This window comes from Ranitomeya imitator, chromosome 5 (genome assembly GCF_032444005.1).
Source record: "Ranitomeya imitator isolate aRanImi1 chromosome 5, aRanImi1.pri, whole genome shotgun sequence".
Classification (NCBI taxonomy): domain Eukaryota; kingdom Metazoa; phylum Chordata; class Amphibia; order Anura; family Dendrobatidae; genus Ranitomeya; species Ranitomeya imitator.
In genome coordinates this window covers 440,636,457-440,650,753 of record NC_091286.1, presented here as the reverse complement: position 1 = coordinate 440,650,753, position 14,297 = coordinate 440,636,457, and the positions used below count along the sequence as shown (strand labels likewise).

Sequence of the window (14,297 nt, the reverse complement as noted above, 5' to 3'; positions counted from 1 at the left end):
CCAATACAGTATAAATAGCTTAAAATATTGTTTGTACCACAAGGAGGAATATTATCATCAACCCTCATTGTAGAGCAATAGTGAGGCCTATTCTGGCCCCTATTCTATATATACATAGTGTTCCTCAATTGTCCCCATAAAGTAATAATGTCCCCAATTGACCCTATACAATAATAATTTACCCCAATTGGCCCCATACAGTAATAATGTCTTTCAATTGACCTCATGTAGTAATAATATCCCAAATTGGAACTATATTGTAATAATGTCCAGCCAATTGGCATCATATAATAATGTCGCCAGTTGGTCTCATACAGTAATATTGCCTGCCAATTGGTCCTATACACTAATAATGTCTCTAATTTTGGCCCCAATACTGTAATAATGTCCCCATCCTTGCTCTAGTATAGTATTAATGTCCCTCTTCTTGGAATAAAACAAAGATTCTCCCATATCTCTGCTCCCACGAATAGCAGCATCTTCTTCCTCCTCCAATTCTGACGCAGGCGGGTGGTGCAATGCAGTGATGTCATTGCACCACCTGCTGACCTCTGAAAGGCTTGAGGCTTGTGGAGAACACCCATTCAGGTGGAAATAGAGCTGGCATCGGTGTGCCTCCATCCTCCATGGGTCCGGCCGTTACTCCCCTGTTCGCTTATTAAAATAATGCGCCCTGCTATGATGTTGAAGTCAACCTGTCAGAACATTTTTTACATAAAGAAGTAGAAGTATGGCTGTATCAGGGCTTGCACCCAATCAAATTTTACCTTTTTTATAGAGATCTGATGTGACCGTCATCAGAAATCTAATGTAGCAATAATTTGTAAATCTGCCTGGAGATGCACTGAGGGTCCACTGGTGGTGTGTCTAATTAGCAGTACAGAGTCTATATTTTACATCAATTCTTTTTTTTTTAGGTGCGCTGTTTAAGAGTACAGAAAATCAGATATGTTTGGAACACATTAGAAGGAAATTTTCAAAAAATTGGGTAAGTCATAAAAATATATAATATTTAAGAAGGACCAATGACAAACAGATTTACCAAAAAGTTGTATTTGGTCAAGCAAAGCACAAAAGTTATTCAAGCAAATGTTTGTCTATATTGAGTAAAAATAATAATATTTAAAAATATAGATTTTTTTTTAAATGTATTTTTTTCCTGATTTATATTTAATTGTTTTTTAATACATTTGATAATAATTTTCCTTTTTTATTTAGGGTTCTAGAAGATGAATACTCTTGTTCAGATGTACAAGCAAGGTTTGGCTCTGGTTTATCTCAAGAAGAGCAGGAAATCCGGTAAGTGTAGACATTACATTACAACATTTTGTGTTAGATGTTTGTTACTTGTTGTTCAAGGTTTACTAATATGTCAATATTGTCAATATTTCATTATACTTAATTTTGAAATACAGAAAACAAATATGTGGATTGAACAAACTTGAGGTAGAAGTTACTCCAATCTGGAAGCTGTTTTTCAAAGAGGTGAGGGATTTATATTTCTTTTCTCCTAATACTGTTTTTCACTTTCTAAATTAAGGGACAGAAATGCTGTGGACTTTGTCAACCAAATTTTTGAGGCAGAAAATATGTAACGTTTTGCAGTACAAGTAAAAAGGATGAGGTTTTCCTGAATTTCATCTACTTGCTGCAGAAATCATGAAAATTTACTTGTAAAGCAGATTTTAAATCAGCAGCATGTTCAGTTATGTTGTAGATCAAATTGCAGATTTGTTAGGAATTTCTCACAACCCTGCAAACCCTCCCCAAAAAAACACTTTTTACAAAAGTTTTAATTAAAATCATCAATCATGAAACTCTTCACCACTGATGCATCTGTAGTTCCCTTGCTAAGTCCTCTGCTCTTCTCTGTAAATTTTGGTCTCCTACGATGACATCTTGTCCAACATGACAACTTGATTGGCTGCTGCATTCATTCAAGGGAGTATGATTTCTTTTGATATTTTATGGTGCAAAAAATAGTTTACAAAAATATTTTTATTCACTACATGACACTTTTAAATATGTTTGAATTTGTTGGTGGGTCTTGAGGACTGGAGGTGAGAAACACTGCACTAGAGCCTATTTTATAATTCAATTTCTTGTTAAAAATGCAATTTGTCACTTTTTGTGTGTCACTGTAGATTGCCCAATTCAAGAAAGACCTGTGAGGTGGTGTTAGGTCACTTGAGATTGACAACTCAAAAGGAAGCGCTTCAATTCATAGGAATAGCAGATAATTGCTAGTTTTACATTGCCCAAATATACAGGTCCTTCTCAAAAAATTAGCATATAGTGTTAAATTTCATTATTTACCATAATGTAATGATTACAATTAAACTTTCATATATTATAGATTCATTATCCACCAACTGAAATTTGTCAGGTCTTTTATTGTTTTAATACTGATGATTTTGGCATACAACTCCTGATAACCCAAAAAACCTGTCTCAATAAATTAGCATATCAAGAAAAGGTTCTCTAAACGACCTATTACCCTAATCTTCTGACCTGACAAATTTCAATTATCGCAGCTGACATCCGGCACTATGTGCCAGGAGCGGTCACGGACCGCCCCCGGCACATTAACCCCTGGCACACCGCGATCAAACATTCCCTGAGCCCCCCGCAGCAACGCGATGTGATCACTTTGCTGCGGGGGTCTTACCTCCCTCCCTCCCTGCTCTAGCCCCGGATCCAAGATGGCCGCGCATCCGGGTCCTGCAGGGAGGGAGGTGGCTTCACAGAGCCTGCTCAGAGCAGGCACTGTGAAGCCTGCAGCGCTGCTAGTCAGATCAGTGATCTGACAGAGTGCTGTGCAAACTGTCAGATCACTGTCCCCCCCTGGGACAAAGTAAAACAGTAAAAAAAAAAATTTCCAAATGTGTAAAAAAAATATATATATATATATCATTCCCATAAATACATTTCTTCAACTAAATAAAAAAAAAACAATAAAAGTGCACATATTTAGTATCGCCACGTCCGTAACGACCCGACCTATAAAAATGTCCGACTAGTTAACCCCTTCAGTAAACACCGTAACAAAAAAAAAAAAAACGAGGCAAAAAACAACGCTTTATTATCATACCGCCGAACATAAAGTGGAATAACACGCGATCAAAAAGACACATATAAATAACCATGGTACCGCTGAAAACGTCATCTTGTCCCACAAAAAACGAGCCGCCATACAGCATCATCAGCAAAAAAATAACAAAGTTATAGTCCTGAGAATAAAGCGATGCCAAAATAATTATTTTTTCTGTAAAATAGTTTTTATCGTATAAAAGCGCCTAAAACATAAAAAAATGATATAAATGAGGTATCGCTGTAATCGTTCTGACCCGAAGAATAAAACTGCTTTATCAATTTTACCAAACGCGGAATGGTATAAACGCCTCCCCCAATAGAAATTCATGAATAGCTGTTTTTTGGTCATTCTTCCTCACAAAAATCGGAATAAAAAGCAATCAAAAAATGTCACATGCCCGAAAATGTTTTCAATAAAAACGTCAACTCGTCCCGCAAAAAAGAAGTCCTCACATGACTCTGTGGACCAAAATATGGAAAAATTATAGCTCTCAAAATGTGGTATTGCAAAAAATATTTTTTGCAATAAAAAGCGTCTTTCAGTGTGTGACGGCTGCCAATCATAAAAATCCGCTAAAAAACTCGCTATAAAAGTAAATCAAACCCCCCTTCATCACCCCCTTAGTTAGGGAAAAATAAAAAAAATTTATTTATTTCCATTTTCCCATTAGGGCTAGGGTTAGGGCTAGGGTTAGGATTAGGGCTAGGGTTAGGGCTAGGGTTAGGGCTAGGGTTAGGATTAGGGCTAGGGTTAGGGTTAGAGTTAGGGCTAGGGTTAGGGCTAGGGTTAGGGCTAGGGTTAGGGCTAGGGTTAGGGCTAGGGCTAGGGTTAGGGCTAGGGTTAGGGTTAGGGCTAGGGTTAGGGTTGGGGCTACAGTTAGTGTTCGGGTTGGGGCTAAAGTTAGGGTTAGGGTTTAGATTACATTTATGGTTGGGAATAGGGTTGGGATTAGGGTTAGGGGTGTGTCAGGGTTAGAGGTGTGGTTAGGGTTACCGTTGGAATTAGGGTTAGGGGTGTGTTTAGATTAGGGTTTCAGTTATAATTGGGGGGTTTCCACTGTTTCGGCACATCAGGGGCTCTCCAAACACGACATGGCGTCCGATCTCAATTCCAGCCAATTCTGCGTTGAAAAAGTAAAACAGTGCTCCTTCCCTTCCGAGCTCTCCCGTGTGCCCAAACAGGGGTTTACCCCAACATATTGGGTATCAGCGTACTCAGGACAAATAGGACAACAACTTTTGTGGTCCAATTTCTCCTGTTACCCTTGGGAAAATACAAAACTGGGGGCTAAAAAATAATTTTTGTGGGAAAACAAAAAGATTTTTTATTTTCACGGCTCTGCGTTATAAACTGTAGTGAAACACTTAGGGGTTCAAAGTTCTCACAACAAATCTAGATAAGTTCATTGAGGGGTCTAGTTTCCAATATGGGGTCACTTGTGGGGGGTTTCTACTGTTTAGGTACATTAGGGGCTCTGCAAACGCAATGTGACGCCTGCAGACCAATCCATCTAAGTCTGCATTCCAAATGATGCTCCTTCCCTTCCGAGCCCTCCCATGCGCCCAGACGGTGGTTCCCCCCCACATATCGGGTATCAACGTACTCAGGACAAATTGGACAACAACATTTAGGGTCCAATTTCTCCTGCTAACCTTGGAAAAATACAAAACTGGGGGCTAAAATATAATTTTTGTGGAAAAAAATATTTTTTATTTGCACGGCTCTGCGTTATAAACTGTAGTGAAATACTTGGGGGTTCAAAGCTCTCACAACACATCAAGATGAGTTCCTTAGGGGGTCTACTTTCCAAAATGGTGTCACTTGTGGGGGGTTTCTACTGTTTAGGTACATTAGGTGATCTGCAAACGCAATGTGACGCCTGCAGACCATTCCATCTAAGTCTGCATTCCAAATAGCGCTCCTTCCCTTCCGAGCCCTCCCATGCGCCCAAACGGTGGTTCCCCCCACATATGGGGTATCAGCGTACTCAGGACAAATTGGACAACAACTTTTGGGGTCCAATTTCTCCTGTTACCCTAGGGAAAATACAAAACTGGGGGCTAAGAAATAATTTTTGTGGGAAAAAAATTTTGTTTTATTTTTATGGCTCTGCATTATAAACTTCTGTGAAGCCCTTGGTGGGTCAAAGTGCTCACCACACATCCAGATAAGTTCCTTAGGGGGTCTACTTTCCAAAATGGTGTCACTTGTGGGGGGTTTCAATGTTTAGGCACATCAGTGGCTCTCCAAACGCAACATGGCGTCCCATCTCAATTCCTGTCAATTTTGCATTGAAAAGTCAAACGGCGCTCCTTCCCTTCCGAGCTCTCCCATGCGCCCAAACAGTGGTTTACTGTCACATATGGGGTATCAGCATACTCTGGACAAATTGGACAACAACTTTTGAGGTCCAATTTCTTTTCTTACCCTTGGAAAAATAAAAAATTGGGGGCAAAAATATAATTTTTGTGAAAAAATATGATTTTTTATTTTTACGGTTCTGCATTATAAACTTCTGCGATGCACTTGGTGGGTCAAAGTGCTCACCACACCTCTAGATAAGTTCCTTAGGGGGTCTACTTTCCAAAATGGTGTCACTTGTGGGGGGTTTCAATGTTTAGGCACATCAGTGGCTCTCCAAACGCAACATGGCGTCCCATCTCAATTCCTGTCAATTTTGCATTGAAAAGTCAAACGGCGCTCCTTCCCTTCCGAGCTCACCCATGCGCCCAAACAGTGGTTTACTGCCACATATGGGGTATCAGCGTACTCAGCACAAATTGGACAAGAACTTTTGGGGTCCATTTTCTCCTGTTACCCTTGGTAAAATAAAACAAATTGGAGCTGAAGTAAATTTTTTGTGTAAAAAAGTTAAATGTTCATTTTTATTTAAACATTCCAAAAATTCCTATTAAACACCTGAAGGGTTAATAAACTTCTTGAATGTGGTTTTGAGCACCTTGAGGGGTGCAGATTTTAGAATGGTGTCACACTTGGGTATTTTCTATCATATAGACCCCTCAAAATGACTTTAAATGAGATGTGGTCCCTAAAAAGAAAATGGTGTTGTAAAAATGAGAAATTGCTGGTCAACTTTTAACCCTTATAACTCCCTAACAAAAAAAAATTTGGTTCCAAAATTATGCTGATGTAAAGGAGACATGTGGGAAATGTTACTTATTAAGTATTTTGTGTGACATATCTCTGTGATTTAATTGCATAAAAATTCAAAGTTTGAAAATTGCAAAATTTTCAAAATTTTCGCCAATTTTCCGTTTTTTTCACAAATAAACGCAGGTACTATCAAAGAAATTTTACAACTATCATGAAGTACAATATGTCACGAGAAAACAGTGTCAGAATCACCAGGATCCGTTGAAGCGTTCCAGAGTTATAACCTCATAAAGGGACAGTGGTCAGAATTGTAAAAATTGGCCTGGTCATTGAGGTGCAAACCACCCTTGGGGGTAAAGGGGTTAAAATTCTGAATATTATTGCAAATTATATTAAAGGGGTTTTCTACCTTCACATGACTTTTAGAATTTATTTTTCTTTTAATTCCAAAGCATTATTGAATCTTTTTTTGTTAGACAGATATTTATATCATCAGGTAGATTTTTTAGGTGTTTGTAATAAAACCCAATACATGGTGTTTTGAGAACCAGGAGAATTAAGCAATCTTCACTTTACTCCTGGACATTGTGACTTTTGGGATCTGTTGGAGGACTTTGACGTTGGGGAACACTGTGTTAAGAGCCTCAGAAAGGGGAAAGTAATGTGTACCAACCTATATTTCGCAATGTTGGGCACCTAATGAGGACACCCTTTAGCTTGGTGGTATTGCGGTAGCTCTTTGATGTCTTGACATAATTCATCTTATACCAGCCTTGGTTCAAGTATAAAAATGTGTCAGAAGAGAAGACGGTTGGGCAAGAAATGAAAATCTTCCCCTTGATGTAAATATTTGTGTGAAAAAAAAAATATTATGTCAACTCTTGTAATAACTTTTTCTAGAAATATTTAAGTCATAAAGTCATATCAAGGTGGAGATCACTTTAAATGGCCATGGCTGGCATCACAAGGCAAAGACAATCTTAGTTATGTTCAGTTCTAGATGCAACAAAGAATATTCCTAACATGATCTGTCAGTTTTTTTTTTCAGATGAACACAGACACTTCCTCTTTTGTTCATATGTGCATAGGAATTTAATATTTTTCATTTCCATGGTTTTTTATTATGATTTTTTTTTTTTTTGTAAAATATATACTATGCTATGGGGAAAAAAAATTACCGGTCTGTTGTCATCGAGCTGTGAAGTTCTTTATGTTCCACAGGTTGTTCAATTGGAAGTGTGGTTGGATAAAAGATTATTTTTCTAAATATTTTGTGGCTATTGATTTAACCGCAGTTTCACATGATACATCAAAAACAAATGTAGCATTTCAAATTGTTGGTCTACCATATTGAAAAAAAAAAAAAATTAGTCATTTACATTGAGAACTTGATGTTTGTATCCATTTTATTCAGTTTGTGTCAAAATATATTTTTAAAAATAAAGGACAGTCATTTTTTTTTAGAAAACATTCATGTCACAGCTATCAAATTAAGTATTCAAGTGTTAATATATGTCAAGTCCTTTTATTTGCATATATTAGTAGGCCCTATAATGACAGCTCTGGCAATGTTTATTTTCAAAGAAAGCATTTGTAACGCTCAGATAAAAAATATCTATCTCTTCTCTTTCCCTAAAGAACATGTTTATGCATGGTGGATCCCATTTTAATGTGGCTCTGAATAATCATGAAAAATTTGTAACAAAATCCCTCTCCACAACCTAATGTGACATATGTAATACTAGTGTCTTCTTATAGAATAGATAGCCTGAATGCAACTACTGCATCTCTGTCTTGAATAAAAAAAAAAAAAGTTTAATGTTCGTAGCCAGCTCAAAGAAGCACTTACTTTTTATTACAGAATCTTTTGTAAATGTACATTACCTTGAAATATTATTCATACCCTGTGTACTTTTCCACATTTTTTTACACTTAAATGTATTTTATGTGATATACAGCAGGGCTGTGTGTAATAAAAATGCGATCCTTAATAATTAAAATGCTACCACAATGCCTGTTACAGGGGCTGCGCGGCTGCTCTGACACTACACATTTAGAATCTAGCACTGTCAGCATAATTTCCCAGTGTGTCCAGGGGCTGTGTTAGTTGAGATATCATGCTACGTGTCCGGTGTTGCTATCAGATAACACTAGCCACAACTACAGAGACGCCTCGGCCTGTACAGATAATGACCAGTGTTATTTCTGATAACAATAAGAGTCACAATTCTTGTTCAGGAATGTCACAAAAATGCGGCCAGCTAACCACAGGCACTTTGCAATGCTCGCTAAACCTCAATATTGTACAGAAATCTTAAAAAATCGAGTGTTTTTTTATAATCACTAGTATTCATATTAATAGTTAATGTATCACAGTAGTTTCATATGTAGTTACATCTTAGGTACTGTTCAGACTATTGTAATATCTGGAGCTTAAAATAGAGGCAAATAGCTACTTTCAAATCCGGACATACACCATTGATTTTAATGGGGGCTAAGGGGGTTCTATCAAGGCGGACCACATAATAGTTATGGAATTTATGGATCTCTACAATAAATATCATATGTAGAAATTTGTTTCTAGAACTTGTTGGATTAGTGAATATAATAACGTTTGTCATATTTTATAACATACAGCTAATGATTCTTGCTTTTAACTTGTATGTAACTGGTTAATGTTAAAATCACACACAATAATATTGTTTTGGACTCTATCAAATGACAATGCCAAATTCTGAAAATAGCCATTTTATATTGAACTAGCTGAAGAGCCCGGCGTTGCCTGGGCATAGTAAATATCTGTGGTTAGTTATAACACCTCACTTCTCTTATTTTCCCATTACGCCTCTCATTTTCCCAATCACATCTTTCATTTTCCCCCTCACATCTCTCATTTTCTCCCTCACACCTCTCATTTTCCCCCTCACTCCTCTCATTCCCCCCTAACACTTGTCATTTCAACCTCACATCTGTCATTTTCTGATCACTCCACGATTTTTCCTCACTCCTCTCATTTTGCACTCACACCTTTTCATTTTCACCTCACACCTCTCATTTTCACCTCATCACCTCAGTATATACATGTTTGTCATCTCCCTTATATATAGTATACATCTGTATGTCATCTCCTGTATATAGTATATACCTGTATGTCATCTCCCCTGTATATAGTATATACCTGCTGTGTGTCATCTCCCCTATATATAGTATATACCTGAATGTCATCTCCTTCTATATATAGTATATACCTGTATGTCATCTCCTCCTGTATATAGTATATACCTGTGTGTCATCTCCCCTGTATATAGTATATATCTGAGTGTCATCTCCTCCTGCATATAGCATATACCTGCATGTCATCTTCTATATATAGCATATACCTGTATGTCATCTCCTCCTGTATATAGTATATACCTGTATGTCATCTCCTCCTGTATATGTATGTACCTATATGTCATCTCCTCCTCTATATAGTATATACCTGTGTGTCATCTCTCCTGTATATAGTATATATCTGTGTGTCATCTCCCCTGTATATAGTATATACCTGTGTGTCATCTCCTCCTGTATTAGACCTCGTTCACACGTTATTTGCTCAGTATTTTTACCTCAGTATTTGTAAGCTAAATTGGCAGCCTGATAAATCCCCAGCCAACAGGAAGCCCTCCCCCTGGCAGTATATATTAGCTCACACATACACATAATAGACAGGTCATGTGACTGACAGCTGCCGTATTTCCTATATGGTGCAATTGTTGTAGTTTGTCTGCTTATTAATCAGATTTTTATTTTTGAAGGATAATACCAGACTTGTGTGTGTTTTAGGGCGAGTTTCGTTTGTCAAGTTGTGTGTGTTGAGTTGCGTGTGGCGACATGCATGTAGCGACTTTTGTGAGATGAGTTTTGTGTAGCAACATGCGTGTAGCAACTTTTTGTGTGTCGAGTTGCATGTGACAGGTCAGTGTAGCAAGTTGTGTGCAGCAAGTTTTGCGCATGGCGAGTTTTGCGTGTTGCGAGTATTATGTGTGGTGCCTTTTGAGTATGTGCAAGTTTTGTGTGAGGCAACTTTTGCATGTGTTGCAACTTTTGTGCATGTGGCAATTTTTCCGCGTGTGCATGTTTTGCGTGTGGCAAGTTTTTCATGAGGAGAATTTTGCACTTGTGGCGAGTTTTGCAAGAGCCTAGTTTTTGCATGTGGCGAGTTCTGCGCGTGGCGAGTTTTGAGTGGCGACTTTTGTGTTTTGACTTTTATGTGGCGAGGTTGGTGTATTTGTGGTGAAATGTGTGCTGAGGGTAATATGTGTTCAAGCACGTGGTAGTGTGTGGCGCATTTTGTGTGTGTTCATATCCCCGTGTGTGGTGAGTATCCCATGTCGAGGCCCCACCTTAGCAAGTGTACGGTATATACTCTTTGGCGCCATCGCACTCATTCTTTAAGTCCCCTTGTTCACATCTGGCAGCTGTCAATTTGCCTCCTACACTTTTCCTTTCATTTTTTCCCATTATGTAGATAGGGGCAAAATTGGTGAATTGGAAAGCGCGGGGTTAAAATTTCACCTCACAACATAGCCTATGACGCGCTCGGGGTCCAGACGTGTGACTGTGCAAAATTTTGTGGCTGTAGCTGCGACGCTTCCAACACTTTTCCTTTCACTTTTTCCCCATTATGTAGATAGGGGCAAAATTGTTTGGTGAATTGGAACGCGCGGGGTTAAAATTTCACCTCACAACGAAGCCTATGACGCTCTCAGGGTCCCGACGTGTGACTGTGCAAAATTTTGTTTCTGTAGCTGCGACGCCTCCAACACATTTCCTTTCACTTTTTTCCCCATTATGTAGATAGGGGCAAAATTGTTTGGTGAATTGGAAAGCGCAGGGTTAATATTTCACCTCACAACATAGCCTATGACGCTCTCGGGGTCCAGATGTGTGACTGTGCAAAATTTTGTTGCTGTAGCTGCGACGCTTCCAACACTCTTCCTTTCACTTTTTTCCCCATTATGTAGATAGGGGCAAAATTGTTTGGTGAATTGGAACGCGCGGGGTTAAAATTTCACCTCACAACATAGCCTATGACGCTCTCAGGGTCCAGACGTGTGACTGTGCAAAATTTTGTGGCTGTAGCTGCGACGCCTCCAACACTTTTCCTTTCACTTTTTCCCCATCATGTAAATAGGGGCAAAATTGTTTGGTGAATTGGAACGAGTGGGGTTAAAATTTCACCTCACAACGAAGCCTATGACGCTCTCAGGGTCCAGACGTGTGACTGTGCAAAATTTTGTTTCTGTAGCTGCGACGCCTCCAACACTTTTCCTTTCACTTTTTTCCCCATTATGTAGATAGGGGCAAAATTGTTTGGTGAATTGGAAAGCGCGGGGTTAATATTTCACCTCACAACATAGCCTATGACGCTCTCGGGGTCCAGACGTGTGACTGTGCAAAATTTTGTTGCTGTAGCTGCGACGCTTCCAACACTTTTCCTTTCACTTTTTTCCCCATTATGTAGATAGGGGCAAAATTGTTTGGTGAATTGGAACGCGCGGTGTTAAAATTTCGCCTCACAATATAGCCTATGACGCTCTCAGGGTCCCGACGTGTGACTGTGCAAAATTTTGTGGCTGTAGCTGCGACGCCTCCAACACTTTTCCTTTCACTTTTTTCCCCATTATGTAGATAGGGGCAAAATTGTTTGGTGAATTGGAATGCGCGGGGTTAAAATTTCACCTCACAACATAGCCTATGATGCTCTCAGGGTCCAGAAGTGTGACTGCGCAAAATTTTGTGGCTGTAGCTGCGACGCCTCCAACACTTTTCCTTTCACTTTTTCCCCATTATGTAGATAGGGGCAAAATTGTTTGGTGAATTGGAACGAGCGGGGTTAAAATTTCACCTCACAACGAAGCCTATGACGCTCTCAGGGTCCAGACGTGTGACTGTGGAAAATTTTGTGGCTGTAGCTGCGACGCTTCCAACACTTTTCCTTTCACTTTTTCCCCATTTCGTAAATAGGGGCAAAATTGTTTGGTGAATTGGAACGTGCGGGGTTAAAATTTCACCTCACAACGTAGCCTATGACGCTCTCAGGGTCCAGACGTGTGACTGTGCAAAATTTTGTTTCTGTAGCTGCGACGCTTCCAACACTTTTCCTTTCACTTTTTTCCCCATTATGTAGATAGGGGCAAAATTGTTTGGTGAATTGGAAAGCGCGGGGTTAATATTTCACCTCACAACATAGCCTATGACGCTCTCGGGGTCCAGACGTGTGACTGTGCAAAATTTTGTTTCTGTAGCTGCGACGCCTCCAACACTTTTCCTTTCATTTTTTCCCCATTATGTAGATAGGGGCAAAATTGTTTGGTGAATTGGAACGCGCGGGGTTAAAATTTCGCCTCACAATATAGCCTATGACGCTCTCAGGGTCCAGACGTGTGACTGTGCAAAATTTTGTGGCTGTAGCTGCGACGGTGCAGATGCCAATCCCGGACATACACACATACACACACACATTCAGCTTTATATAGTAGATTACTGCAGCTCGCTTAGCATTACCACTGGACTCGTTTCTCACTGCTGCTTCTGAATGTATACTATTCTCACCCATGGACAGTTTTCCTTTAAAAATATGAATAATATTGAATATAATGTTTTACATATGTTACAGTATTTTATTTTCCTGGTGTTACTTTTGTTCATGTATTACAGGCGGCTTCTTCAGTTGTGATTGTTACCTTTTCTATATAAATATGGGTAAATGAATTCTCCATTATAGAACCATTTTGAATTCATGTTTGTAGCCCTTAAACATTTTGTATAACAGATGTGTTTCTCCTGATTTTTTGTGGGTAAGGGATCACTGATGTTTTAATAAACTTTGAATAAATAACTGGTCATACATAAGAAGCCTTGCAATATATCTTTATAGAAATAATACTTCTGCACTCACGGCCACTCCGCATCCACCTTTTGCCTCATGAACTCATCATTCATTGTGAAATAATGCAAAAATCCATCTTTGTGCGGATGGCGGCATCAACATTTTGCCATTATAAGTTCATGGTTCTTTAAAGAACACACAACACATACAGAACACACACACACAACACACACACACACACACGCAACAAACACATATTATGAAAAATGACAGTCATTGTATGTGTTTTAAAAGACTTTATTCTGGGGGGGGGGGATTTAGATTTATTTAAATTCACAGGTGGTGTGTATGTACACAGGTATGATCCAGTTTAAAAGCATACAGCTCAGAGATAATGTCAACATATGACCCAGACCCATAACCACAAACTCGGGATGGGCAACACTCGAATATAACATCAAACATAATGATCCGCTAGGCAGATATTAAGCTGCATGCTGAATCAAAGAGTGCTATGTTTCTTTTATAAAAAGTTATAATTTTATTAACACATACAAAACAAATACTAAAACAATGCCTCAAAACCATAAGAATCAATTATATCATGGACATAGGCGTAAATAGAATTGTAATATTAATAGGAGAGCACCAGGTAATACACATATACATAAATTCGTTAAATTTGGCAATGGAGCATGCTGAGAAACTACTACCAATGAATATTAGATTTAGGTGCCTATTATCTGTTGCACAATATTAATAGTGTAAAAAATATTTACGGTATATACATCCGAGTATCAATTTAATAAGATATATACATAATTGAATATTATTCTAAAAAAACCCATAAGGGTATATTAAAGCATTGACAACAGTTAATGTGCACAAAAAGTTATTCACATAATTCAAGATAGCCTAATTACGGTTCAATTGTATCAAAATCACCAATGCTTTATAGCCGCAAAAAGTATTCAATCCACAGCTGATTTTTAATGTGTAAATTCAATTACACGCACTGCCAAATGGTACTTCAATTGCACCATCAAAGAAATCAGTGGCTTTGACCTAAAGCTAAAATTAGTGCCATAATAGCTATACTCCGATTATATACTCAGAACAATTTGCTGTAAATGTGCCCTTATTGTCATGTGGGAAAACATCTATCGACTCGGCATAACCAAATTTGGCAGCGCAACAATATAATAAACGGATTCA

General features: G+C 38.6%; 1 protein-coding gene across 3 annotated transcripts in view; it reads left to right on the top strand.

The window, feature by feature from the left end:
- LOC138638123 (probable cation-transporting ATPase 13A5) overlaps positions 1-14,297 on the top strand; it is a 553,152-nt gene that overhangs the window by 193,509 nt on the left and 345,346 nt on the right. For all 3 annotated transcript variants that reach the window (XM_069727147.1, XM_069727148.1, XM_069727150.1), the window contains 3 exons: positions 918-988; positions 1,219-1,299; positions 1,416-1,485. In XM_069727147.1, coding sequence (XP_069583248.1) covers positions 918-988; positions 1,219-1,299; positions 1,416-1,485 — 222 coding nt within the window. The remainder of the gene's footprint in view (positions 1-917; positions 989-1,218; positions 1,300-1,415; positions 1,486-14,297) is intronic.